Below are 25,554 nucleotides of genomic sequence, written 5' to 3' on the forward strand. Positions count from 1 at the left end.
AAATTAGAATATTGTGAAAAGGTTCAAAATTGATGGCCCCTGGTGCCACACTCTAATCAGCTAATTAACTCAAACCACCTGCAAAAGCCTTTAAATGGTCTTTCAGTCTAGTTCTATAAGCTACACAATCATGGGGAAGACTGCTGACTTGACAGTTGTCCAAAAGACGACCATCGACACCTTGCACAAGGAGGGCAAGACACAAAAGGTCATCGCTAAAGAGGCTGGCTGTTCACAGAGCTCAGTGTCCAAGCACATTAATAGAGAGGCGAAGGGAAGGAAAAGATGTGGTCGAAAAAAGTGTACAAGCAAGAGAGATAACCGCACCCTGGAGAGGATTGTGAAACAAAACCCATTCAAAAATGTGGGGGAGATTCACAAAGAGTGGACTGCAGCTGGAGTGAGTGCTTCAAGAACCACCACACACAGACGTATGAAAGACATGGGTTTCTGCTGTCGCATTCCTTGTGTCAAGCCACTCTTGAACCACAGACAGCGTCAGAAGCGTCTTGCCTGGGCTAAAGAGAAACAGGACTGGACTGCTGGTGAGTGGTCCAAAGTCATGTTCTCTGATGAAAGTAAATTTTGCATTTCCTTTGGAAATCAAGGTCCCAGAGTCTGGAGGAAAAGAAGAGAGGCACTTCATCCACGTTGCTTGAAGTCCAGTGTAAAGTTTCCACAGTCAGTGATGGTTTGGGGTGCCATGTCATCTGCTGGTGTTGGTCCATTGTGTTTTCTGAGGTCCAGGGTCAACGCAGCCACATACCAGGAAGTTTTAGAGCACTTCATGCTTCCTGCAGCTGACCAACTTTTTGGAGATGCAGATTTCATTTTCCAACAGGACTTGGCACCTGCACACAGTGCCAAAGCTACCAGTACCTGGTTGAAGGACCATGGTATCCCTGTTCTTAATTGGCCAGCAAACTCTCCTGACCTTAACCCCATAGAAAATCTATGGGGTATTGTGAAGAAGAAGATGCAATACACCAGACCCAACAATTCAGAAGAGCTAAAAGCCACTATTAGAGCAACCTGGGCTATCATAACACCTGAGCAGTGCCACAGACTGATCGACTCCATGCCACGCCGCATTGCTGCAGTAATACAGGCCAAAGGAGGCCCAACTAAATACTGAGTGCTGTACATGCTCATACTTTTCATGTTCATACTTTTCAGTTGGCCAACATTTCTATAAATCCTTTGTTTTTATTGGTCTTCAGTAATATTCTAATTTTCTGATATGATGAATTTGAGATTTTCATTTGTTGTCATTTGTAATCATCAAAATTAAACAAAATAAACATCTGAAATATATGAGTTTGTATGTAATGTATGAATATAATATACAAGTTTCACTTTTTAAATGGAATTACTGAAATCAATCTACTTTTTCATGATATTCTAATTTTATGACCAGCACCTGTAGATTTGGACAATCAGAGGCCTCCTGTCTGCGGCACTGTCTGCAGTCACCTACAATTTGGAAGAGGCGCAGCAGAGTGTCTGCGGAGGGGGCGAGGACTTTTCTGCGTTCGCCGCCACACCTAAGCAGACAACCTAGTTTCGAAGTATATATCAGCTTTAAGTGTGAAAGAAATGGACAATGTAAATTAGCCTCAGTAGTTTATCTCTAAGACAAAACATGGTTGTATCAGCAAAATGATGTAGGAATGTTTTCCCAGGTATAGGGATGATTAATGCAGCTTAACACTGGGCAATAAGAACTGTGTGGGACAAGTTCCAACATGACAACAATCCACAAAAACCAACAGAAAGGCCTCCTGTTAGAATGTCCTAGACAAAGTTCAGCTCTCTTTCTGGCAACATCTTTAACCGTTATTTTATATTTAACATTCTCCAGATATTTTGGCTTTGTTTGAGTAATTTTTAATAAGGATTGGAAAAATTATAGTTTTGAGTTACAAAAAGGACTAATTTGCATAAAAATTGATTCAAGAAGCTATTGCCTCTGTGTTACATGCCATATTTCTCTTGTTTTACTTCCTTTGACATTTCTGTTAAGAACTACTTAATTATATGTATCAAAGTAAAACCTTTTTTATTCAACCTAGTAAAAATCACATGGATGATTGAGGCTGTAACATTATAAATGTTCAAAGGGCAGTTTCTCAAAAGAGAAAAAGAAGAAAAAAAAAATGAAATGTAAGGTTTGATAAGAATGCGCCCAGTTTCTTCTGTTTGAACCTTACGTGTTTCAAACAAGTACAAGCACAATTTCCTGTGAACTCAGTCAAAAGAAGCTGCAGACATGTAATGGCTGTGTGTGATTGAAGCCGCCTGGCTTGAGCCCTTTCCACCCACCTTCTTATGGCTCTTCAGGACAGAGGGGGTGACAAAGGCCTTCTCACAGAGGTCACACTTGTACTTCTTGTGGCCGTCGTGCACCACCTGGATGTGGACGTTCAGCGTATCCTTTCTCTTAAAGGTGGCGTCGCACTGGTCACATTTGAATGTCCTTTCACCTGCAGCGAGGACAGCGGATCGTTTTAAAGGGACCTACTTTATGTTGGCTATTGTTGTTGCATCAAAGGACACAGGTCATCCAAACAGCAAGCGGGGACCCAATTTCACCGAGCAATTGTGTAGACTGAAAACTATAAACAGAGGGTTTTTTTTTCATTGTACCAGACAGAATGGTTTTGCTTCACTTTTCACTGAAAACATACCGTTTTAATAATTGCTCTGCTCAAAAGAGCTGGAACGGCAGTCAGACAGTATGCAGACAACCTCAACTGCTTGCAATAAGGAACCAGCTCTCTGCCTCAACACAACGGCCTCTATTGTTGGAGAGTCCATGTTTCCATTATATGGAGATCATTTCATTTCCACAGAGTTCTTCACACGGAGGCAGCAAGTGGTTTCCAGCGTGTGCTCGTTCTCGGTCTACCGCGCCCGGTGACGGTCAGTTCAATAAGACAGAACACCAGTGGGAAACTGAGGTTCAGTCTGTTTTAAATCAGTCAGATGTTTGCCTGGTGGTAATAAATGTCGCGGGCAGATTATATTAGAATGAACACTCAATTCTATTGAGATTTTTGCTGAATATCAGGAAATGCATGTTTCCAAAAGTTGAGTCAGTAATCTAAACACACTGAAACGCCTACAATTGTTTTTTTCTTTAAGCCTGAAAACAATAACGCAGGTGGATTTGTAAAGTCCCTCATTCAAAGAACATATATGATGATATATATTAATAGATTTCTCCTTTATGAATTAAATTGCAATGGTTTACTTGATGGGTGCCTTTTACGTCACATTTTAGATGTTTCTGATCACCACGTTAATTGCAAAATCAAACAAAGCTGTTTCCAAATTATTTTATCATGATTTTAGTATTTGCTTCTTTTTCACTTGCTTTACTCAATCCTTAATACTGCTGAACCAACAAAATAAAGAATAGACCTAATTAGAAATGGATACATTATAAGAAAATTAAGATCACCATCCATAGTTCTGAAAGCCTATCCTTGGTTTAGGTCAGCATTCATTAGTCAGCAATATGAGGAAAACTGGGCAAAAAACGCTAAACAAAAAGGACACACAAACCTACCTACAATTAAACTTGCTTCATACAACAAGGAAGTTTACTTTGTTATCACTTAATGAAGATATTTTAAGTACAAAATACAACAAAAAATACAAAAAAATAGCTTTTTTTAGTATTAGGTTTCAGTCATTCTAGTTTTAACTTGTCTAGAGTTCAAAGCGTAAATAATTAAACTTCTCTTTTGATCATCAGGTCAAAAAAACATATCCTGATTAAACCAATAATACTTGAACACGTAAGTGTTCATATTCTAAAAGCAAAATAAACACAACTATATTTATTAAAAATTGGCTGCTGCTGCTTTATATACAGTAAAATGCTGTGAGGGGAAAAGTCTGTAATTATCTTTAATTATCTGTTCCTTTTACACACTTCCTCTGAGTTAAGAGAAGCTATTGAGAAACAGCTTGTTTTGTTCTTAGAAGGTAATAATATTTTCTATACTGGTGAGTGTTTATAGTAGCTCTTAGACGATATCAAACCAGAAATTAATAAAATAAAAAAAACTTTCTTGACAAAAAAAGGGAAATATAGATATAATAGATGAGGTAGAGGTGGAACGGAGCATAACACATTCTCTGCTCTTTAATGATTTTACCCTACCTCAGGTATTATGTAGAAGTCTGGGGTAAAGCCTACAGCACATCACTCAATCCTCTATGCACGCTATAGAGAGGCGCCATCAGAATAAAACATAAGGCTGGTTATCATGGCAACAATAATCCTTTATTCATTTATTGCTGTTTCTTTAAAAAAACTTTTAAAATATGAAACTTACAATTCGTGTGTAAAGCTAGAAATGCTGCACCTGACAGCATGCAGAAACTTCCTATTGAGAGGGAGGGATGTTATAGTTTTAGAGTTTAAACTAAACTTCTAAATCTAACATGTCAGACAAATATGGAAGCATGTGCATTTCAAAAGAATTTCAGAAAGGTTAAAAAATAACCCACTGGAATTTGTTTCCAAGTTTGATTATGTTTTGTTTCCCATTCAGGAAGTAGAGATGTCCCGATCCAGGTTTTTGCACTTCCGATCCGATACCGATATTGTTTTTGGACTTCCGATCCGATACCGATACTGGCCGATACCAGCCTATCCGAGCATGTATTTAAGTTTAAGTTAAAGTATTTAGCCTTAGTTGTAAGACTCATGTTGAAAAGGGTTTTAGTACTCTTGATAACATCTAGCCAGCTAAATTAGGTGAGATTGAATAAAACACAATGCTTGGTAACAACAAACTTACCTGTTTATTAAGAGATAAACACAAACTGGACAAAATTATGAATAGCAATCCGAAATTGCACAGTGAACATTAAAACCGTAAACAGTTAAAGGTGGTATATTACTGTAAGTTTTAATAAAAATGCAAAACAGGGAAACACTGGCGCAAAATAGTGGAATGGATCGTTTCAATCGGCAAAACTGGAAAATACGGACCAGATTTTTTTTTTTTTTTTAAACTGGATCGGCAGTCTGGATCAGCATTTTAAATGCTTTGCCGATACGCATTTTTTTGCCAATATCGGCGTTCCGATCCGATACGTGGATTGGATCGGGACAAGCCTATCAGGAAGGGTTTTCAATTCAAAACTTAGAATCCTTTGAATCCTTTTTGAATTGAAAAAAACTTCCTGGATGGGAAACGAAACATCATCAAACTTGGAAACAAAGTCCAGTGGATTGCATTTAACCTTTTCGTAATGACTATGACCTGGATGACTGAGAATCTTCCCCAGCATATTTCAAAAGAATGATTGTGTGAAAGTATGGAAGAAATTAAGTTATGAATTAAAGTCGAAGAGTGAGGATGTTTAGAAAAAGGTTCAAACTGGTTTTCTTTAAAAGATATAAGACAGCAGCAGGAAGATGAATATCCATGGTTACTTTTAGTCATTATACTGTAGAAGAGTGTTTACATGCTTTCATTATGGTTGTGGTAGTGTAAGCTATTGGTAATAATGTATGAATGCAGATAATGGACATATGAAGGAGAAAAGACTCATAATTAAGTGAGAAATTTGCTATATTCAGCCTTAATCAAAGTGAAAGCACAAAATGTATGAAAAAATTATTGTAGTTTCATCATTGAAAATCTTTTTTTTTTTTTTCCCAAGACATTGGAAACATTTATTTTTTGTTTATACAATCTAGGATGTTAAGATTAGTGCAATTAATGCAAAATTGATCACACTAACAGCTTTTAACAAGGATTTCATCTGCTTACTTGTGTTTCAAAATGGTGCTGTGATATAAAATGAGGTGTATATGTTATTGGACTGATTTCACATTTTTCTGTGGTACGATGAAGATGCCTCACTCATTAATTTATTTATTGCGAACAATAAAAGTACCACTCAAAATCAGTGTAGATGAATTGTTTTTCAATCTGAATCACTGATGAAGATCGAATTAGTGGAAGGCGAAAACCTTACATGAACATGAACAGATGGGTTATGCATGGCAATAACAAACTTCCAGGAGAGATTAATAGTTCCAGTTGAACAGGTAAGGGGGGGCTGAACGTTAAAGGCAGAATAGTGGAAATGCACTTATAGAAAATAGATTAATAATGTCATTCTCACTCCCACAGAGCTGTGAAATCTGGTAATATGCTGCCTGCCACCTGGGAAAGCAGCAGGAAATGCCTCAAGTTTTACAACCTCCTTTGTTATCTGGTTCTGTGTGAGAATTAGAACTGCACCCTGCCAAGCCTAAACCACAGTTTCAATCAGTATGATGATCTTAGAGGGAAAAGACACATGTTGTTAATCAGACACTAGGATAGGATGACAACTCCTAAAACTTTGGGACACTTGGGTATACAAACTCAATTCTGGTTTAAGATGAAGGTAACATTTTTGGACCACTGCTTGGGAGAATATAGACCTAGATCTTTTGTTTTTAATTTTTGGTCATCCATCCATTCGATTGAAGGGAAACAGGGTTGGAAACGTTAACGCCTCTCCCCCATTCACCCCTCTGGAGCACATTCTAGTCTTTAATTGACATGTTTCTAGTTGGATTGAAATAATAAATCAAAGGAAGGCATACATTGATACTTTTACCTATGAGTTTTCTTATTGCACCAAATAAATTCATTTTTTAGCCAGGAAGCAACCTAAACAATAGTGTATAGTGAGATTATGTTGCTTTTCAAAGAGGATGCAACAAATTCTTCCTTTCAGTTGCATTCAAATGCAATTACATGCCTCATTAGTCTGAGAAAATACACTCCAGAAATCTGCAGCTGCAGCTCTAATGAGTCTGGTATTGATAGTGCCATGTGTTTGCTACTGTTTGATAGCATTGGTTAACCTGAAATCAGCCTAATATTTATAACTTTTGAACCATCCAATGTATTCTTTGTTTTTTGGCAGCACCTAATTTGATTGTCTCACACTGGGAACTAAAGCAATTTTCTCTTAAGGTGCTCTTAAAGAGAAAATACCCCAGCTGACCATCCTGCTCAAGTATCAGAGAACAAAACAGCAGGATTTCAACACAAAGGGCATTTTTAACAGTAGACAAGGATGCGTTGCTGAGGTTTTAGCTACCAGACCCTGGTTTAAATGGTAAATATCTATATAAAAAAAAAAGATTTCTTAAGTAATGTGTGTTTGGAAAATATGGTAATGTGGTCTTTACTCTCTTAACCTCAAATTATATCTCAGCAGTTATTCTCATTTCAAATATGACTTAACTTTAGACATTTGACAGAGAAATCAGCCTTAGATGAGTCAGTTTGATTGAGATTTGTGGCTGTAAAATGTCAAAAAGCTCATGTAAAAAGATTTGCAATAGACATGAGAGAATGTACATGAGAGAGCAAGCTTTCAAAAACAAGGTCACAACCAAACTTACTGTTGTGGATCAGAAGGTGGCGCTGCAGAGAGAAGGGGGTGCGGAACAGCGCTTTACACTCCTCACATTGAAATGGCCTTTCCTCGGAGTGGGTCTGCAGGGAAGAGAGGGCCATAATCAGCATTTATATAATGTGCAAGGCGAGCCGCCTCCTCCCTCAGCTGGGCCTTTAAGAAGGCTTTATCATCTGATTTTAATGGGTCAAATGTACCAGCAATACCCAGTTTGGTTTGCTGAGTTAATGAAGATGAGCGACTCGAGTTGGTTCTTGAGCAAAAGGCTTCTGTTTTACTTTGAACCTACTCTCACCATCCATCCACCCACCCAGCCAGCCGCCCATCAGTCTGAATGACACCTTAATCCCCAAAGCAAACACAAGAAACCCAGGAGGTTGGAAAGGGCCAGAGACCTCACAGATAACAACCAGCAACGAGACCCTGATTGATTACAGCAGCTAATGACTAACTTTTAAAGAAAACACTGGAGAAGACATACAAGAAGAGGAACTCCTACTTTTACCCAACTTGTTAAAGGACCACCAATAGATCTGATTCTACATTTCCTCACCTTCTTGTGATTCTTGTAGACGTTGCGGTGAGCGAACTCTTTTCCACACAGCTTGCATTTGTACGGCTTATCCTCGCTGTGGATGATCTTATGAGCCGTCACCTGATCCAAACGCTTGAATGATCGACTGCAGATCTCGCAGGTGTACGGTCGCTTCTCTGAGGGATGCATTGGTTGAACATTATATTTATACATGTATGAAAAGACATCTGGGAATACTTTAATTGTTGTCTGAGTTTAAATGAGAATAACTTTTTTCTCCTTTGGTCAGTTGGGATTCACAATTTAAATTCTATTCCCATAATGCCAGAAAACAACAAACTTCAGAATATATTTGATTATTTTCTAGAAAATCTGATTAAATCTGTGTTTAAGCAATTCTTGTATTGGTTTAAACAATGATATGCAATTAGGAAAATATATCACACAGTTCAGCAGTGAGGTGTAATCTGTAGATATATATGAACATAATTTGGGAATATATGGAGTGAAACCAGTACACTTGCAACTTGGATTAAAGGAATAGTACACCCAAAACATGATTAGCCTTCATTTTCTACTCACCCCCATGCTGAACAACACTCTGGAGTACTTTTTTGATATCTCAAATGCATCTGGAGATCTGGGAGGCTTCTTGCTGTCTGCTGACATTCAAATAATGGAGGTCTATGGCGCCCGAGGCAGAAAGGTCCATAAAAGTCCACAAAAAACGTTTCAATATTCCTCCATACTGCTCATCCAATGTATTCCAAGTGTCCTGAGTGGGTATCATCCAAAATTTACTCGAAACGAAGTCATTTAGAATGTTTTTAGAGCATAAACAGTAGTGTATAGGATTTCCTGAAAGCGCGTTCACGACGCTACGGATACCGCGGCAGACCAAACCAGATGAAAGTGCGCATTCAGCTCGGCAAAGAACTCATGCTCTTCCTCAAAACTGAAGTCCTCAGACATTTTTCTTTCGTTGTTTCTTTCTTTGCACAGGTAAACAGCACAGTTCTTCTTCTACGCTTGCAATATCGGCAGAGCAGATGCTGAATGCGCACTTTCATCTGGTTTGGTCTGCCGGCTTCCGTAGCGTCGTGAACGCGCAGGTGCGCGCTTTCAGGAAATCCTATGCACTACTGTTTATGCTCTAAAACATTCTAAATGACTTTGTTTCGAGTAAATTCTGGATGCTACCCACTCAGGACACTTGGAATACATTGGACGAGCAGTATGGAGGAATATTGACACGTTTTTTTGTGGACTTTTATGGACCTTTCTGCCTCGGGCACCATAGACCTCCATTATTTGAATGTCAGCAGACAGCAAGAAGCCTCCCAGATCTCCAGATGCATTTGAGATATCAAAAAAGTACTCCAGGGTGTTGTTCAGCATGGGGGTGAGTAGAAAATGAAGGCTAATCATGTTTTGGGTGTACTATTCCTTTAAGAGGCCACTGAATTAGGTAGATACAGTTCCTTCAAAAGCAAAAAGCCACATTACAGTTCGTATATGCTCTCATAAACCAAGACAATTTGGTTTGGAGATAGAGCCTGTGGTCTGAGAGTCAAAGCTTGGCAGGTAGCAGGACTTTCACATTTATTGCAAAACTAAGCATAAAGCCAAATAAGTATCTAAAATGGATTTATAGACAAAAAAAGCAGAAAGTAAAAAACGTAAAGACAGCTAACAAACCGGACACATTTACAGCAGTTCTGTCAGGAGGAAAGGTTCAAAAGTCCACAAGTCATAGGTAAGGTGTGAAAGGAAACTAAAAATATGTAATCCAGCTCATACAATTCAAAAGCACTGCTACCAAATAATCAGGAAATCTGGTCAAACTCGTATTCAGTATTGTAAAATTATAAAAACTGTCATTAGCAAAAGGGAAATACTTTTAGGCTACGTTCACACTGCAGGCCTTGATGCTCAATTACGATTTTTTTGCGAAACCCGATTTTTTTGCATTCCCATTCATATTTCCAGATATATGCGACTTGTATGTGATCTCCTGTGTGAACTGCAGTCATACAACGCAAGTGTCCAGCATGCGCAGTAGTGGACGCAATGACGTCACACGCCAGCATGCTCTGTGTTTATGGAAGTAAACATGAATGGTAGTGCCGTGCGCATCTAGCGATCCATTCCAACCGTAAAAACCCAATATTTTCAATATGGTTAAACATAAATACTGCTCTCAACATTATCGCCTGCCATGGTTGTTGTTTTTCTTGCCGCTTCTGCGTAGCAAGATGCAGAATATTGACCACTGTCGGGTAATAATGTCGTTCAGATCGGATGAATGCAACCTGGCCGTTCAGACACAGGTCGCATTTGAAAAGATCAGATTCGTGACATATTCAGGACCACATAGCCAAGTGGCCTGGGTTGGATTGGAAAAAATCTGATCTGTGTTGTTCAGACTGCCATGAAAAGATCAGATCCAGGTCGCAAATGGGCCAAAAAAATTGGATTTGGGTCACTTCAGGCTGCAGTGTGAACATAAACTTAGTGTGGTTTAACTTCAGACAGAGAGACAAAAAAGGTTTTAAACAGTCAATGTAAATGAAGGCTGTGTCCGATTCTCCTCCCTAATCTCTATATAGGGCACCATATAGTGGTCATGCCAATTTCAATGAGTGTCTGAATGTCTAGTGGATAAAAATGTAGTGGACTCAAAACTTTCCAAAAAGCACCTTGAAAAGTAGTGATCATCCATGGTCACTAGATGAGCAGATATTTCCCGGAATGCTTTGCAGCTCTCTGTTGCCTATGGCTGTCACTGCCGACAGAGGAGACTAATAACAAAGATGGCGCAAACACCGTGCGGGAGGCGGTGTTATGTCACCAACGTGGAGTGAAAAGTAGTGATCCTCTGTCCGATCTATCAGTTAAATGAGTTCACTATAAAGTCCACTATATAGTCCCCACTGTATTATGGGTTAGGGCGGATGTTCGGACACAGCCGCAGTGTTTGTCTTACCGGAATGTGTGATCATGTGGCGTTTGAGCTGGTTGGTTGAGATGAATTTTTTGTCACATGCGTGACACTCAAATATTTCGTGTATCTAAAACAGAAGAAAAAAATGACAATGAGTTGGTGTTTAAAGCATGCACAGGGCTGTGGCCTTTGGGAGCTCTGGAGTTTAATTCTGCGATGGTCAACTGTTACAAAGTCCTGACTGTTTTCATTAGACTGATGTCTGCACACAGAAAAGCAATTAAAGTGATGAAAAATCTCAATCCCTTCACTGCTTCTGTGCATGCTTCCAATAATAGCGCATTTAATAGTTCCCTCAGCTACAATAGCATATGCTAATGAAACACAGCTCCTCCTGTCAGTGCTGCTTCTGCAGAAGCTTGTTCAGCTAAATGATGATAATGGAGGTCTTAAGCTGCTTTTCAGCTAAAGTGTCATTATGGAAAGTTTGATTGCTCCTCGGCATGAGAAATACTTCATGCTCAGGTGGATTTGATTGAAGTTGTAAGAACATGCCACGCTATAGAGTTATAAATGTGTCATCTTTATAATAACACTTTATGTTTTGGTAGGGAAGGGTTTCTGTGGAACGTGTCAACCTTCCAGGAGAAAAGTAATTTGTCAAGACCTGTTTCGATGGTGACACAAATTCTGCCTCTCTGATCTTAATATTATGACAGGCATAACATCATTGATCATTGTGTCTGATTCAATTTGAATTACTGCCTTGTTGTTTATTGCCTTGCCCTGCAGAACTTGTCTAACTACAGCTGACATTGATGTCAATCTGGTTTATAGCTGGATCTACATTAAATGAACGAAAAGAAAATGCCTTGCAAAGGAAATCAGGTCCCTATAACCTTCCACCTTCCTTCTAATCAGAATTTGGAGTTTTAGGTGACAGGTCACTATAATCTAACACATAATTGTAAAGTGGAACAAAAAGGATATTTGGTTTCAAAATATTCTACAAAAGCTAACAGCAAATTTTCACATTAATTCTATTCAACCCCCTTTACTCTGATGCTCCTAGATATAATCCACTCAGCCAACAGCCTTAAAGGAATAGTACACCCAAAACATGATTAGCCTTCATTTTCTACTCACCCCCATGCTGAACAACACTCTGAAGTACTTTTTTGATATCTCAAATGCATCTTGCGATCTGGGAGGCTTCTTGCTGTCTGCTGACATTCAAATAATGGAGGTCTATGGCGCCCGAGACAGAAAGGTCCATAAAAGTCCACAAAAAACGTGTCAATATTCCTGCATACTGCTCGTCCAATGTATTCCAAGTGTCCTGAGTGGGTAGCATCCAGAATTTACTCGAAACGAAGTCATTTAGAATGTTTTTAGAGCATAAACAGTAGTGTATAGGATTTCCTGAAAGCGCGCACCTGCGCGTTCATGACGCTACGGAAGCCGGCAGACCAAACCAGATGAAAGTGCGCATTCAGCGTCTGCTCTGCCAATAATGCAAGCGTAGAAGAAGAAATGTGCTGTTTACCTGTGCAAAGAAAGAAACAACGAAAGAAAAATGTCTGAGGACTTCAGTGTTGAGGAAGAGCATGAGTTCTTTGCCGAGCTGAATGTGCACTTTCGTCTGGTTTGGTCTGCCGCGGTTTCCGTAGACTCGTGAACGCGCTTTTAGGAAATCCTATACACTACTGTTTATGCTCTAAAAACATTCTAAATGACTTCGTTTCGAGTAAATTCTGGATGCTACCCACTCAGGACACTTGGAATACATTGGACGAGCAGTATGGAGGAATATTGACACGTTTTTTGTGGACTTTTATGGACCTTTCTGCCTCGGGCACCATAGACCTCCATTATTTGAATGTCAGCAGACAGCAAGAAGCCTCCCAGATCTCCAGATGCATTTGAGATATCAAAAAAGTACTCCAGAGTGTTGTTCAGCATGGGGGTGAGTAGAAAATGAAGGCTAATCATGTGTTGGGTGTACTATTCCTTTAAGAGTTAGAAAGGTATGAATAAAACCAACTCATGCTCTCGGCAGGAGAATACTTCATGCTCTGGTGGATTTGATTGAAGTTGTAAGAACATGCCACGCTATAGAGTTATAAATGTGTCATCTTTATAATAACACTTTATGTTTTGGTAGGGAAGGGTTTCTGTGGAACGTGTCAACCTTCCAGGAGAAAAGTAATTTGTCAAGACCTGTTTCGATGGTGACACAAATTCTGCCTCTCTGATCTTAATATTATGACAGGCATAACATCATTGATCATTGTGTCTGATTCAATTTGAATTACTGCCTTGTTGTTTATTGCCTTGCCCTGCAGAACTTGTCTAACTACAGCTGACATTGATGTCAATCTGGTTTATAGCTGGATCTACATTAAATGAAAGAAAAGAAAATGCCTTGCAAAGGAAATCAGGTCCCTATAACCTTCCACCTTCCTTCTAATCAGAATTTGGAGTTTTAGGTGACAGGTCACTATAATCTAACACATAATTGTAAAGTGGAACAAAAAGGATATTTGGTTTCAAAATATTCTACAAAAGCTAACAGCAAATTTTCACATTAATTCTATTCAACCCCCTTTACTCTGATGCTCCTAGATATAATCCACTCAGCCAACAGCCTTAAAGGAATAGTACACCCAAAACATGATTAGCCTTCATTTTCTACTCACCCCCATGCTGAACAACACTCTGAAGTACTTTTTTGATATCTCAAATGCATCTTGCGATCTGGGAGGCTTCTTGCTGTCTGCTGACATTCAAATAATGGAGGTCTATGGCGCCCGAGACAGAAAGGTCCATAAAAGTCCACAAAAAACGTGTCAATATTCCTGCATACTGCTCGTCCAATGTATTCCAAGTGTCCTGAGTGGGTAGCATCCAGAATTTACTCGAAACGAAGTCATTTAGAATGTTTTTAGAGCATAAACAGTAGTGTATAGGATTTCCTGAAAGCGCGCACCTGCGCGTTCATGACGCTACGGAAGCCGGCAGACCAAACCAGATGAAAGTGCGCATTCAGCGTCTGCTCTGCCAATAATGCAAGCGTAGAAGAAGAAATGTGCTGTTTACCTGTGCAAAGAAAGAAACAACGAAAGAAAAATGTCTGAGGACTTCAGTGTTGAGGAAGAGCATGAGTTCTTTGCCGAGCTGAATGTGCACTTTCGTCTGGTTTGGTCTGCCGCGGTTTCCGTAGACTCTTGAACGCGCTTTTAGGAAATCCTATACACTACTGTTTATGCTCTAAAAACATTCTAAATGACTTCGTTTCGAGTAAATTCTGGATGCTACCCACTCAGGACACTTGGAATACATTGGACGAGCAGTATGGAGGAATATTGACACGTTTTTTGTGGACTTTTATGGACCTTTCTGCCTCGGGCGCCATAGACCTCCATTATTTGAATGTCAGCAGACAGCAAGAAGCCTCCCAGATCTCCAGATGCATTTGAGATATCAAAAAAGTACTCCAGAGTGTTGTTCAGCATGGGGGTGAGTAGAAAATGAAGGCTAATCATGTTTTGGGTGTACTATTCCTTTAAGAGTTAGAAAGGTATGAATAAAATCAACTCATGCTCTCGGCAGGAGAATACTTCATGCTCTGGTGGATTTGATTGAAGTTGTAAGAACATGCCACGCTATAGAGTAATAAATGTGTCAGTTCTAATAAGCCCATGGGGCTTATTAGAGAACAAACAGAATTAAAATGTCCAAGCATCACAGTAGACAGGTCAGGAAGAAACATTTCAAGACTTGATTAAGCTACAACACACCATGCAAAGTTAGAATCAAAATACCATTGTTAAATTGTTAAAGGGAGATTATTTTTACACTTTGTCATGTGGGGACAAAAATCCATGTAGGGGAAAACATGAATGTGTGGAACAAGATCCTCTGATCAGATTAGACTAAAGTTATCTTTTAGGCCTCCATGCAAAACTACTGAATGTCTGCACACCGTCATGAAGACACCATCCACACGGTGAAACATGTTGTTGGCCGTATCATGATGTTGGGGAGCCAACTTTTCAGAAACAGCAGAGAAAATCATTAGAACTAATGAGAATATGAATGGAGCAAAATAAAGGGTAGTGCTGGAGGAAAAAGCTGTGCTTAGGAAAAGGGCAGAGGTTCATCTTCCAACAGGAAAGTCCTTCTAAAGAACATGTACACAGAGCTGCAATAAAATGGTTTAGATCAAAGCCATCAGAGAATTTATTGCAAAAAGAGACAACTGCTGGTAAAAGATGCTCCCCGTCTGATCTCTCTCATCCTCAATTACTTTGCTAATAATGTGGGCAAAAACCTGCTGAGAGCTGCAGCTGTAGGTGCAGCAAAAAGCCACTTTATAAACCCAAATAAAATCCAAACAAAACAAATAGCTTGTTTGTGGTTGTAACGTAATGATGTGTGAAGAGGTTCAGTGGGTTCTTTACATGCATTTATATTCCCATTCAAATTTATGAGATTTAGTCTTGAGTATGAAAATAAATGCTCTTTGCTATTTTCTCTACTTACAGTGAAACTTCCAAGAAATAATTTTGTAAATTAGATATCTGCACATAGGCAAGATTCCCCAAACTGATGATGAGATGGAGCAGGGACCCCCTAATTATATATATTGTATGAAATTCTGTCATATCAAACTGGTCCTATAGTCACTCTATTACAGATGGAGTCCTGTAACGAAAGTAATTTCTCCCTGGGATTATTAAAGTATTTCTGATTCTGATTCCTTGTTAATGGGACAGGTGTTGTGAATGAAACGGTGCCCAGCTTGAAAGAGCTTCTTTGTGTCGCATTGATGACTGAAAGACATCTTCTGCCTCCATTTATCGGTCTACTATCTGTTTACAGTGTGTTGAATACATGTTAATGTGTATTTCCAGACATTTCAATTATTGGAAAAAATTGCAGGGGTAAATATAAAAAAAAAAGTCTAATCAACCAAAGCTTTCGCGACCTCCACACAGGACCTCCATGGACCCCCTAGGGGTTGCGGACCCCCTTTTAAAGACCTTCACCATATAGCATTTGGGTGCGGTCAACTTATTTCAATCAAAAGCGTCTGTTTTGCCAAAGGTGATGTACTTTTAACTAATCATGGGTTTTCATGCCTAAAAACACAAAGGAAACTTGATGTCTTTCAGGGTTTGTTGGAAAAGAGGGATGGAAACACTTCTCCATCATTAGCAGTGAAAAAGTGACTCAGACACATAGAACCATTTCACTGGCCACATAGGATCATCTTTACTATAACTGTAAAATGCACAGAAGATTTTGAACTCAAAGACAGCTCAACTAGATTATATGATCCCCTGAAGAACGGCCGTACTGCATGCTGCAGCTTCCAGGTGATTCAGAGTGTAGCAGAGTGTGGGATCAGAAGATAAACAAGCCAACAGGGTTTTATAAATGTCTGTCGTTTAATCTGGTTCATGGATTTTGACTACAGGAAATGACATTTCCAAATTACCTGATTTTTTTATGAAAGTCAAGCAGTGACAGCTAGGGTGAATAACTGGAGACAGCTTGGATGCTCATCTATAACGCCGACCATCATTCAAAGAGCTGCATTGACCTGGCTGCAGAGCCAATCAGATTTACCAAACCTCCACAGCACTAAAAGTTACCCCGCTCAAATGCTTTTTATTTGTTTTTTTTCCAATATAAACCCATTGAAACAGTGTGAGAAGCAGGTTTATAATTTATATTTAGAAAAATTCAGAAAGAGAAAAAGAAGATTGCAAAATTATTCAATATCTTTTACACATTTTACCAGATTAAAACCACAAGCCTTAAAATACTGTTTTTTACTGTATATAAATAAACCGACATAAGGAAGATTATAAATGGCTTTTTCTCAAATAATGTAACTATTTTACAATCAGTCGGGCAGACATGTTGGTCAAATTCCTCCTAGCTAGAGGGGCCGTGGATTCGGGGCTGTGCAGTGGTCCTGGTGTATACTTCACATGCTTTTACTCACTTTTACAGCACATAATGAAGAATAACTCAGAGCAAATTACTGTTGACCTATGCAGATGGTTTTTAAACTGCTGAACTCTTCGATGCGAGTTCATCTTCATGATGAGGTCCCATTAAATCATGTTCTGTATAATATTTCAGTGTCATTTTTTGACAGCTAATAAAGTCTGATCACAAAGTCAATTCCCTGTGAAATATGAGTTTTTTTATGTTATTGGACTAAACTATAAGCACCAAAGCCAAATATGTTAGCTGTTGATAACAATATTTCCTCTTCTTTTGCAGATCTGACTTCATTAACTCTCAAATAGCAGTGAAAAAAAGAATCTTCTTAAAAGTCGATGAGAGTTCGTTTATGTACATTTTTCACTTACATAGAATTAAACAGCCTGGTTCGTCTTTAAGCGCCCTCCTGACATGAACTGCTGGTGTGCTCTCCATAGTAATAAAGAAAATTTGGAATTGCAAATTTTTTGTGATGATTCCACAAAAATGGATGATTGTTTCAATGAAAGACAATAACAAGCCAATGCCATATAAAAAAAAATCTAAAGAAAAGGTAATAGGACATTTTGTTCGCTATTCTCAAAGCATTCAACCCTAAAATGCCAAATGTATCATATTTGATACATACGGTTTCTGAAATGTTTTGCATCTGACACCTTTTGCATAATTTAATGGTAAAAACTTTGCTCAAAATCCTATTGTACACAATCAGATATACCTGATAACAGAGGGCAGAAGACTACACAAAAAATTATCTTGACTTATCGCATAGTAATAAATTATTAATATCAAAAATGTATTTCTGTTTTTTCTTTTTACATATTTTGTTAAAAGGCCAAAAAGGACTTCAAACCAAAAAAAATAATTTTCTGTTTTGTTTTATTCTTGGATCGGGCTTTAAAGGGTTAAACATGTTTGAGTCTTTTTCCTGCATTAAATAAGCTAGTATATGTTGTTAATTTTATGTTGGTAATTTTCTTACTTCTACCTAAACCCAATTTGTCTATGTCTCCACTAAAAGTTGCATGCAGTTTACTAAATTGAGAAATGTTTTTAAATTTGTTCTGATGACTCAAATAAAAAGTAATTGAACATAACTGAAAAAAAGTGTTTATCAAAAGTTTAGTTAGCATGGGTTGTGAAGCTAACAGTGAATACCTAATTATCTATTATGCAAGTTCACTGATTTTAAGATGAGTGATTTACAACATTTAAAATTTTAACCAAGAGTTTTAGACTATATTTGAAAGGAAAACATTCAAAAAGTTAATATGTGCTTTTGCTTTCAATAGGCAAGAGCTGGAGAATCTCAGCAGATAACAGGAAGGCTAAATACACTACATTGCCAAAAGTATTTACTCACCTGCTTTGACACACATATGACCTTAAATGACATCCAATGATTCCATTGGGGGATCAATATGATTTAGGTCCACTTTTTGTAGCTAGAATAGCTCCAACTCTTCTGGAAGACTGTCTACAATGTTTAGGAGTGTGGGTTTTTTTTTCCAGATTTTTAACCATTCTTCTTGAAGCACATTTGTGTGGATTGTTTTTTCTGTATTGGTGCATAGTCATGTTGGAAGAGGAAGAGGCCAGCTACAAACTATTCCCACAATGCTGGGAGAATGGAACTGTCCAAAATGTTTTGGTATGCTGAGTTCCTTTCACTGGAACTGAGGGGACAAGCCAAGCTTCTGAAAAACGACCCCGCATTATAATTCCCCCTCTACCAAACTTTACAGTAGGTACAATGCAGTCAGACAAGTGTCACCAAACCCAGACAGGTCCATCAGATTTACAGATGACTCTAGAGAATGTGTCTTCACTGCTCTGAAATCCAGTAGTGGTTTGCTTTACACCAATGCATATGATGCTTTGAATTGCATTTGGAAATGTAGTGTTGGATGCAGCTGCTGGACCATGGAAACCCATTACACGAAGATCGCTGTTCTTCTGTTCTTGAGCTAATCTCAAGGCCACATGAAATTTGGAGGTGTGCGATGATTGACTTTGGAGAAAATTGCCGACCTCTTCGCACTATGATCTTCAGCGTCCACTGAACCCACTCTGTCACTTAATGTGGCCTAGCACTTTATGGTTCCCTGAACATTTCCATTTTTTTGTGATGCAGTTGACATTCCACTGTGGAATATTCCGGAGCGAAATTTCACAACTGGTGGTATCCCATCACAGCTCTCAAATGGAATTCACTGAGCTCCTAAGTGGGACCAACTTTTTCACTAATGTCTGTAACAGCAGCCTGCAGACGCTTGATTTCATACACCTGTGGCCAGGAAAGTGATTAGAAGTCCTGATTCCGACTATTTAGAATCCTTTTGAAAATATAGATAATATGGAATCAAAGCTGCTTTTTTTTTATCCTCCAAACTTTTAAACTCTGTCTGTTATGCAACATCTTGGTCCTGGAAATGTTGGCAGCCTCTTGGAAATCTGAGATTACAGATTTAGTTCAAACTCTGTTTTACAGTCACTGTTCTTTCACCCAACCAGGCATAACATCACATTAGTACATAAATACTAAATACTCAGCAAGAACACTCACAAGAAAATGTTTTACAAAATAGGCAGTCAGACTGGTATTGGGATTGTAATAATAGAGCTATTTGTGTTAACAGTGATTTTTATTTGTAAATCTACCATAAGCTAAAACAGCCGAGAGCCAAGAAGCTAAAAGGCTGTTGTTTTCTTTTTTACACATGAAGTTGGAGCTCATAGTGAACCTGCAGTTGTTGCTTTATTTCCATAGAATCTTTGTTATTCTCTTTTTTCTTTTTGTAAAGAAATATTAAAAACTTGACACATTAATATTTCTGTGTTGATTAGCTGGATGTGTCTAGATCTTGGCACTGATATCTGGTCTGATTACTCATTTCACACACCTGCTTAGCTCCACCCAGGTCTCATTACCTGCTTATCTGATCCACCTTCATCAGTCTCTATTTAACCAGCCTTCACACCAGTCATCAGGGCCAGATCATTTGAGCCATTTGCTGAGACTTATTCTAGCATTCCTGTGTCCTGATTACCTGATCCTGACCTGTTCTGCCTCTTGACCTCTGAGCCTGCCTGTTCCTGTCTGATCTGTCTGCCTGACCTGTCTTCTGACTCCTGCCAGTATCGTACCTGGAGCTGTGACCTGACTCCGTTCTTGATTCACCCCTGCGGTACCTTATGACCTCCTGGCTCTGACATGTCACAGAGCATGTCAGCAACATCAACTTTGGCTTCACCCTCTGGATTATTCTGCCTACATTCATCTGCTTGGTTCTGATCTCCTGCCTTTCCTCCAACCATCGATAGCTTCTGGAACTCTCTGTGTGTGGTGACAGCATTGCGCATTGGCAGCAAGCTGGATGGAACCATCCTTACCCTCTGGATCGGACTGAACTATAAGACCAGTTAGTGACTCACTAGTTCGTTATCATCCAGTTCCAGAAAGCCGTGGTCACTAATCTGCTGTCTCCTCTTGCAGAGGTTCCTGCCTTAGATGCCGACGGCGCTCACTCTGGTACAGTTTTTAATAAATGCTTTGAGAAATCTGTTTGTCTGGATCCTTCTGTTCTGAGCCTGACAGGATGACCAGGCAGCATGTTAATAATCTTTCACCAAATTAATTTAGCTTGGCTGAGTTCTTAGTTTGGGAATGAGTTTTAAATTAAATATAGGAGTTCCATTTTTTCTGTGTTGATTTTGACAGATTATAAAGTGTAGATTTGACAAGAAAAAGGAGAAAAAACCAGCAATGAACTATAGAATAAGAGAAAACTATGGAGGCTTTCATTTTGCAATGAAAGACCACAATCAAACAAATGCTCAGTATTATTCTTTCACAGTTCTCAGTCATTTGTAACCACTCTTTGATACTGGAAGTGGACGTGTGGAAGATTACATTTTTCTTCTGTAACTCCAACAGATAATTAGAATGTTTTATTTAATTTATTTATCTGAAAGCTTTATTTGACCATTACATAAGAGAAGATGTAAACTAGCCTATTTAGACATGAGAATGCTACTTTCTAGTCCGAACCAATAGTTGCAAACGGTAACAAGAAGTAAATCTCAGGTGCTTTTCTGTCATAGAAAAAAGGGAACTTGATTCTTGGAAATCAGCTATTTTGTAAAAAAAACTTAGAAAATATGATTGCGATAGCAGCTAATTATGCTACAATTACATCTGTGTGACTCAGAGGAATGTTGTCTGATGAGAACATACCCAAACCTAAGTGACCAAAAGTGTGGAATGAAAACCAGGATGATAGCCACAGTAACAAAAGCAAAGATTTGTCTGCCTAAAAAGTTTTTGGGAAAGTATTTAAACAGCTGCGTTCAAACCTGTGATCCATCAATGAGAGAGAGGGGATCCTGACGCCAAGGTTAAAATCTTATGGTCTGCCAATAGAGGCTCTTAAATTTCACAAGACCTGTTTGGATGAGCCAGTGAAAAAGAAAGCAGCCCCCTGCACCGTGTAACCTAGAATACATTTGCAACAACTTGATCATAAAGGGGGGAGTAAGTGATCACAGAAGCACATAAAGCCCGGCAGAGTGTGAGATAAAGAGTGTTAGAGTGTTTTACAGACAGTGTGGAGGTTGATGGAAACGACCAAGCTGCGGGAAACAGCTCCAAAGAGACGTCGCTGTAAAAACAAGAGCGGGCTGAGTAAATTCTCACAGATCCAAACGTTAGGTTAGATGGAACAGACATAAATTTAAAACCTATCACAGACTGGAAATGTTTTCAGATTTGGACTGTGAGCTGGCCCTTATCCCACATTACTATGCTTTGTTCCACATACAGTTTTAGTGTAGGTCTAGGGTCATTGTCCAGTTGGCACAAGTAGACGTGAACATAGGGCTGGGCGATATAGAAAAAAAGCTTATCGATAAAAAAAAATGCATATTGATCGATATCGATAATTATTGAAAAGATTTGAAACCATATTTTATGTGCAGCTCTGCCTGGACTTTTTATGATAGTGCTAAATGATTTATTTATAATAAAGAACACAAACACAGACTTCCAATTAAATATTTATTTAACCAACTTTTTTAACCATAACAGAATTGTTTTAAAGAAAAATAACTTAAGAGACCTGAGTTATGTTATTAAATACTGACAAAGAATAAACTAAAGTGACCAAAATAAATATAACAAATAAATGGAAAATATTGCCAAACTGCCAACGAAATACTGCCAAACTGCCGAACTACAAAAACCCTTCTTTGAAACAATTTCCTCCGCCTCTCCTTGCTGGGACATCTTCATGTGCTCTGTGTTGTGGTTTGAGAGGGCGGCGCTTTGTGACGGCGTGCCTGGGTCCGCGATTGCGATTGGTTGGGAGGAAGTAGTGACTAGCATAAACCTACATGATAGGCTACTATGAGAAGGAAGGAAAACTGCGTTTTTTTTATCGAACTTTTATCGAGCCTATTTTTTTCTATTGCGCCACACGTCTATTGATCGATATATATCGTTATTGAATTATCGCCCAGCCCTACGTGAACATGCTGCACTATAAACGGTTGGGAACTACCAGGAATTAGCAGGATTTAAGGGATAAAATCCCCTTTTTTTTGCATCATGAAGTGAACTCCATCCTCCCTTTAAATTCTACCACTTTCCCTTAACACTCCAAAGCCATGAGTCCACAACCAGAGGGTGACCCGACGTCCCGATTTGGTACAATGTTCCACTAACTGGTCAAATTCTAACAAACTCATTCAAAATTATTCAACAGGCAATTTTTTTAAATGTTTAGAAAGCAGAGCCAAAGTCATGCTTCAGAGCTGCACCAGTTGTCAATTATAATAAAAATCCGTACCACACGTCATGACCAACCTGCGCACCATGTTCTAAAAATAAAAAAAAAACGGGTTAGGGTTTTTATACAGTATATACAAAATATTATTTGAAGCTATTTTTAAAGCAGTAATCAAACGTCCAACTAATCTAACTTCATTTACGAGATTGTGTCTTACTATTAACAGTACTTATATATTGAGTCACGCGCCGAATGGGCTTGAAATCATTAGCAAGGGGGATCTAGACACTGGATTGTCCTTTCAGCTTCAGCTTCCATTATATCTTAGGTGTTTTATGGCTGTGAGGTACAGTATGCCTGGATTTACCAAGGTAACTGATAGCTACAGAACCAACCCACCCCGAGACATAACCGCTTAGAGTTCTGCAACATGGTAAAAAATTATAAACAATGCTGTTATTTCTTTTATACATTTATATTTTTCACGTTTGTGATATAATTATTGATTATAGTAAGACACAATTTCATAAATAAAGTTTGGTTGACAGTTTGATTTCCACTTTAAAGAAAAGAAGACTCAGCCAAACGGTTTCCAACTGCGGAGGTGAGTGAAACGTGATTCTCAATTAGCTTTTTCTGAAGTTTGCAGATGCTGGGGGAGGGCAACACTGTAAAGCAACACTGTGAGTCGTGCTCTTGCACACCTGAAAAACCCACACCTGCCCTGTAGTGTTCCTTGTTTTCCCATTCTACATTCCCACCATGATTCAGGATGATCTCTAATGTTAGTTTTGCAAATAGTCCAAAAAGGTCAATTTCACCAGAAAACCCACGTTTTTCACAGTGGGATGGTTTCTTATTTTATCCTTGGATACAAACTGGTATAACTGCATGTTATTTAGGGGTATCAGAGTAAAGAGGGCTGAATACTTTGAAAATATATCTAAAAAGAGGATAATATTTGAATACTTTAGCAGGACACTGAGTTTAAGAACATCTTACCTTTCTGTGCTCTTGAAGATTTAGAGAAGAAGAAAATTTTCTGTTGCATATGGTGCAAGTTAGCTTCCGTCGTGCACTTCCTTAAAAAAAGAAAGCATAAGAAATTGTCAGAATAAACAAATGTAGCAACAAATTCGAGAACAAGCACTGCTCAGTAAAAAATATTACCAGTTTATGATCATATGCAGAGTAATCCCACCGTTTTCAGACCAAGAGAGCCATTATCCCCATCTAAATTACAAGATCAACATCTGTTGTGTCTGATCCACTTCCCCCGTTGCCCACACACAGACACACACACACACATTCACACACCCTCTCCCTGTCCTGACCACATTTTGGAAAAGCATGAAGTCCCAGCTCTCAGCTCCATCAGCCTCTCAGATGAATATCTTAATCTCTCTTTGATACTCGATTTACATCTGAGGCTTTTGCAGATTCCCGCTGCCCTACATCCCATCATAAATAGCTATGGAAGCTCAATTATCTGGCAGAGTAAGCTGCCCCAGAAAACACAGGTCAGCAATTATGGAGTTCATGTAATTAGAGATGAGTCTTAACATTGGAGCGGCTTTAACTGATCGAGGTCATGTACGGTTTTGTGCAGTTCTTTGAATGCTCAGCCTGCTGATGGGCAAACACATTCATTACATTAAAACCTTCAAAACGATAATTTATGGGGCTGTGAATGTATCAGGAGCTTGAGACAGTGAACATCAAAGAGAAAGACCCTGCAATAAGAAAAGACGGAGATTCCCACCTGTGTGCACATTGCCTTTGTGTTTCTTCAAAGCGTCCTTGCTTTTGAATCTTTTCCCACAGCTTTCTGCTTTACATATGAACCTGGCATCTCCTTTGCATGCCTCCTTATGCTGTTCGAAACTGTGGACAAGAAATATGAGCGGAATATTATGGAGGAATCAACTAACAAGAGAATAAAATTATTGTTTTTTACAATGTAAAGACATTGTTTATTAAAATACATGCATTACCTGGATTCTGAGCTGAAGGTGTTGTGGCAAAGGGAGCACTGGTGAGCTTTAGAATCACCTGATGGATCAAGTGTCTCAGAACAATGCAAAACACTGCAGAGAAATCCAAATGTTAAACAAATCAGATACTATGTTAAAAAGAAATCCTCGTTATAGTAGATAAGATAAACTAACAAAGGCAGATTAGAGTTATTCCAAATCATTCTTACATATACAGATTTCCCCATCAAACTGGAAATGTTGTTACCATTAATATGTTCTCATGCTTAAGCTTTGTCTCAGCTTAAAAGATATTAATAAAAAGCAAATGCATTCAGGATTAAGTTTTTGTTTTGACTGTTACTCCATCTGTATGTTTGGCATCTATAGTAAAGGTGTCCCTTTAAGTCAAATTTTCTTTTATCAGGCATCATAATTTAACTTTTGAAAACCCTAAATTTAATTTCGATAAATTTACTAAAAGGAAAGTCCCTTGTTTTACTTTTTTTTTTTTTTTATCAGTGATGAAATATTCATCTGGATCCCTAAAAAAACTAGTAAAGCTTTATTCCTAATCTATCTTCTACTTTTTTAAACAAAAGTGTCTAAAAACTTTATTTTGGTAATCCATGGATAGATATTTCCCAGGGGATATAGAGACCTCTTTCCCTTGTTCTATCTACTAAGTGTAGAAGGGCTGGAAAATTGTTATTTGAATAAGGGAACCGAGCGCTGATCTTCAGAAAAGAACAAGAAATGTTTAGACATACCCACACACCGAGCTCAATAAAAGAGTTTAAAACAAACCTAACTACTTGATCTGATCAGCACACAAGAGGGATCTCTAAA

The 25,554-nt window shown here is 38.5% G+C and overlaps 1 protein-coding gene across 1 annotated transcript in view; it reads right to left on the reverse strand.

The window, feature by feature from the left end:
- The window catches only part of prdm5 (PR domain containing 5), an 80,281-nt gene that overhangs the window by 36,305 nt on the left and 18,422 nt on the right, over positions 1–25,554 (reverse strand). Inside the window, exons 6-12 of the mRNA XM_038275774.1 lie at positions 24,727–24,819; positions 24,495–24,616; positions 23,735–23,814; positions 10,968–11,052; positions 8,000–8,157; positions 7,433–7,526; positions 2,323–2,483 (exon numbers count right to left, since the gene is read on the reverse strand). Of these exons, the coding sequence (XP_038131702.1) occupies positions 2,323–2,483; positions 7,433–7,526; positions 8,000–8,157; positions 10,968–11,052; positions 23,735–23,814; positions 24,495–24,616; positions 24,727–24,819 (793 nt within the window). The remainder of the gene's footprint in view (positions 1–2,322; positions 2,484–7,432; positions 7,527–7,999; positions 8,158–10,967; positions 11,053–23,734; positions 23,815–24,494; positions 24,617–24,726; positions 24,820–25,554) is intronic.

Source organism: Cyprinodon tularosa, unplaced genomic scaffold (assembly GCF_016077235.1).
Source record: "Cyprinodon tularosa strain WSP-4 unplaced genomic scaffold, ASM1607723v1 ctg98, whole genome shotgun sequence".
Lineage (NCBI taxonomy): Eukaryota > Metazoa > Chordata > Actinopteri > Cyprinodontiformes > Cyprinodontidae > Cyprinodon > Cyprinodon tularosa.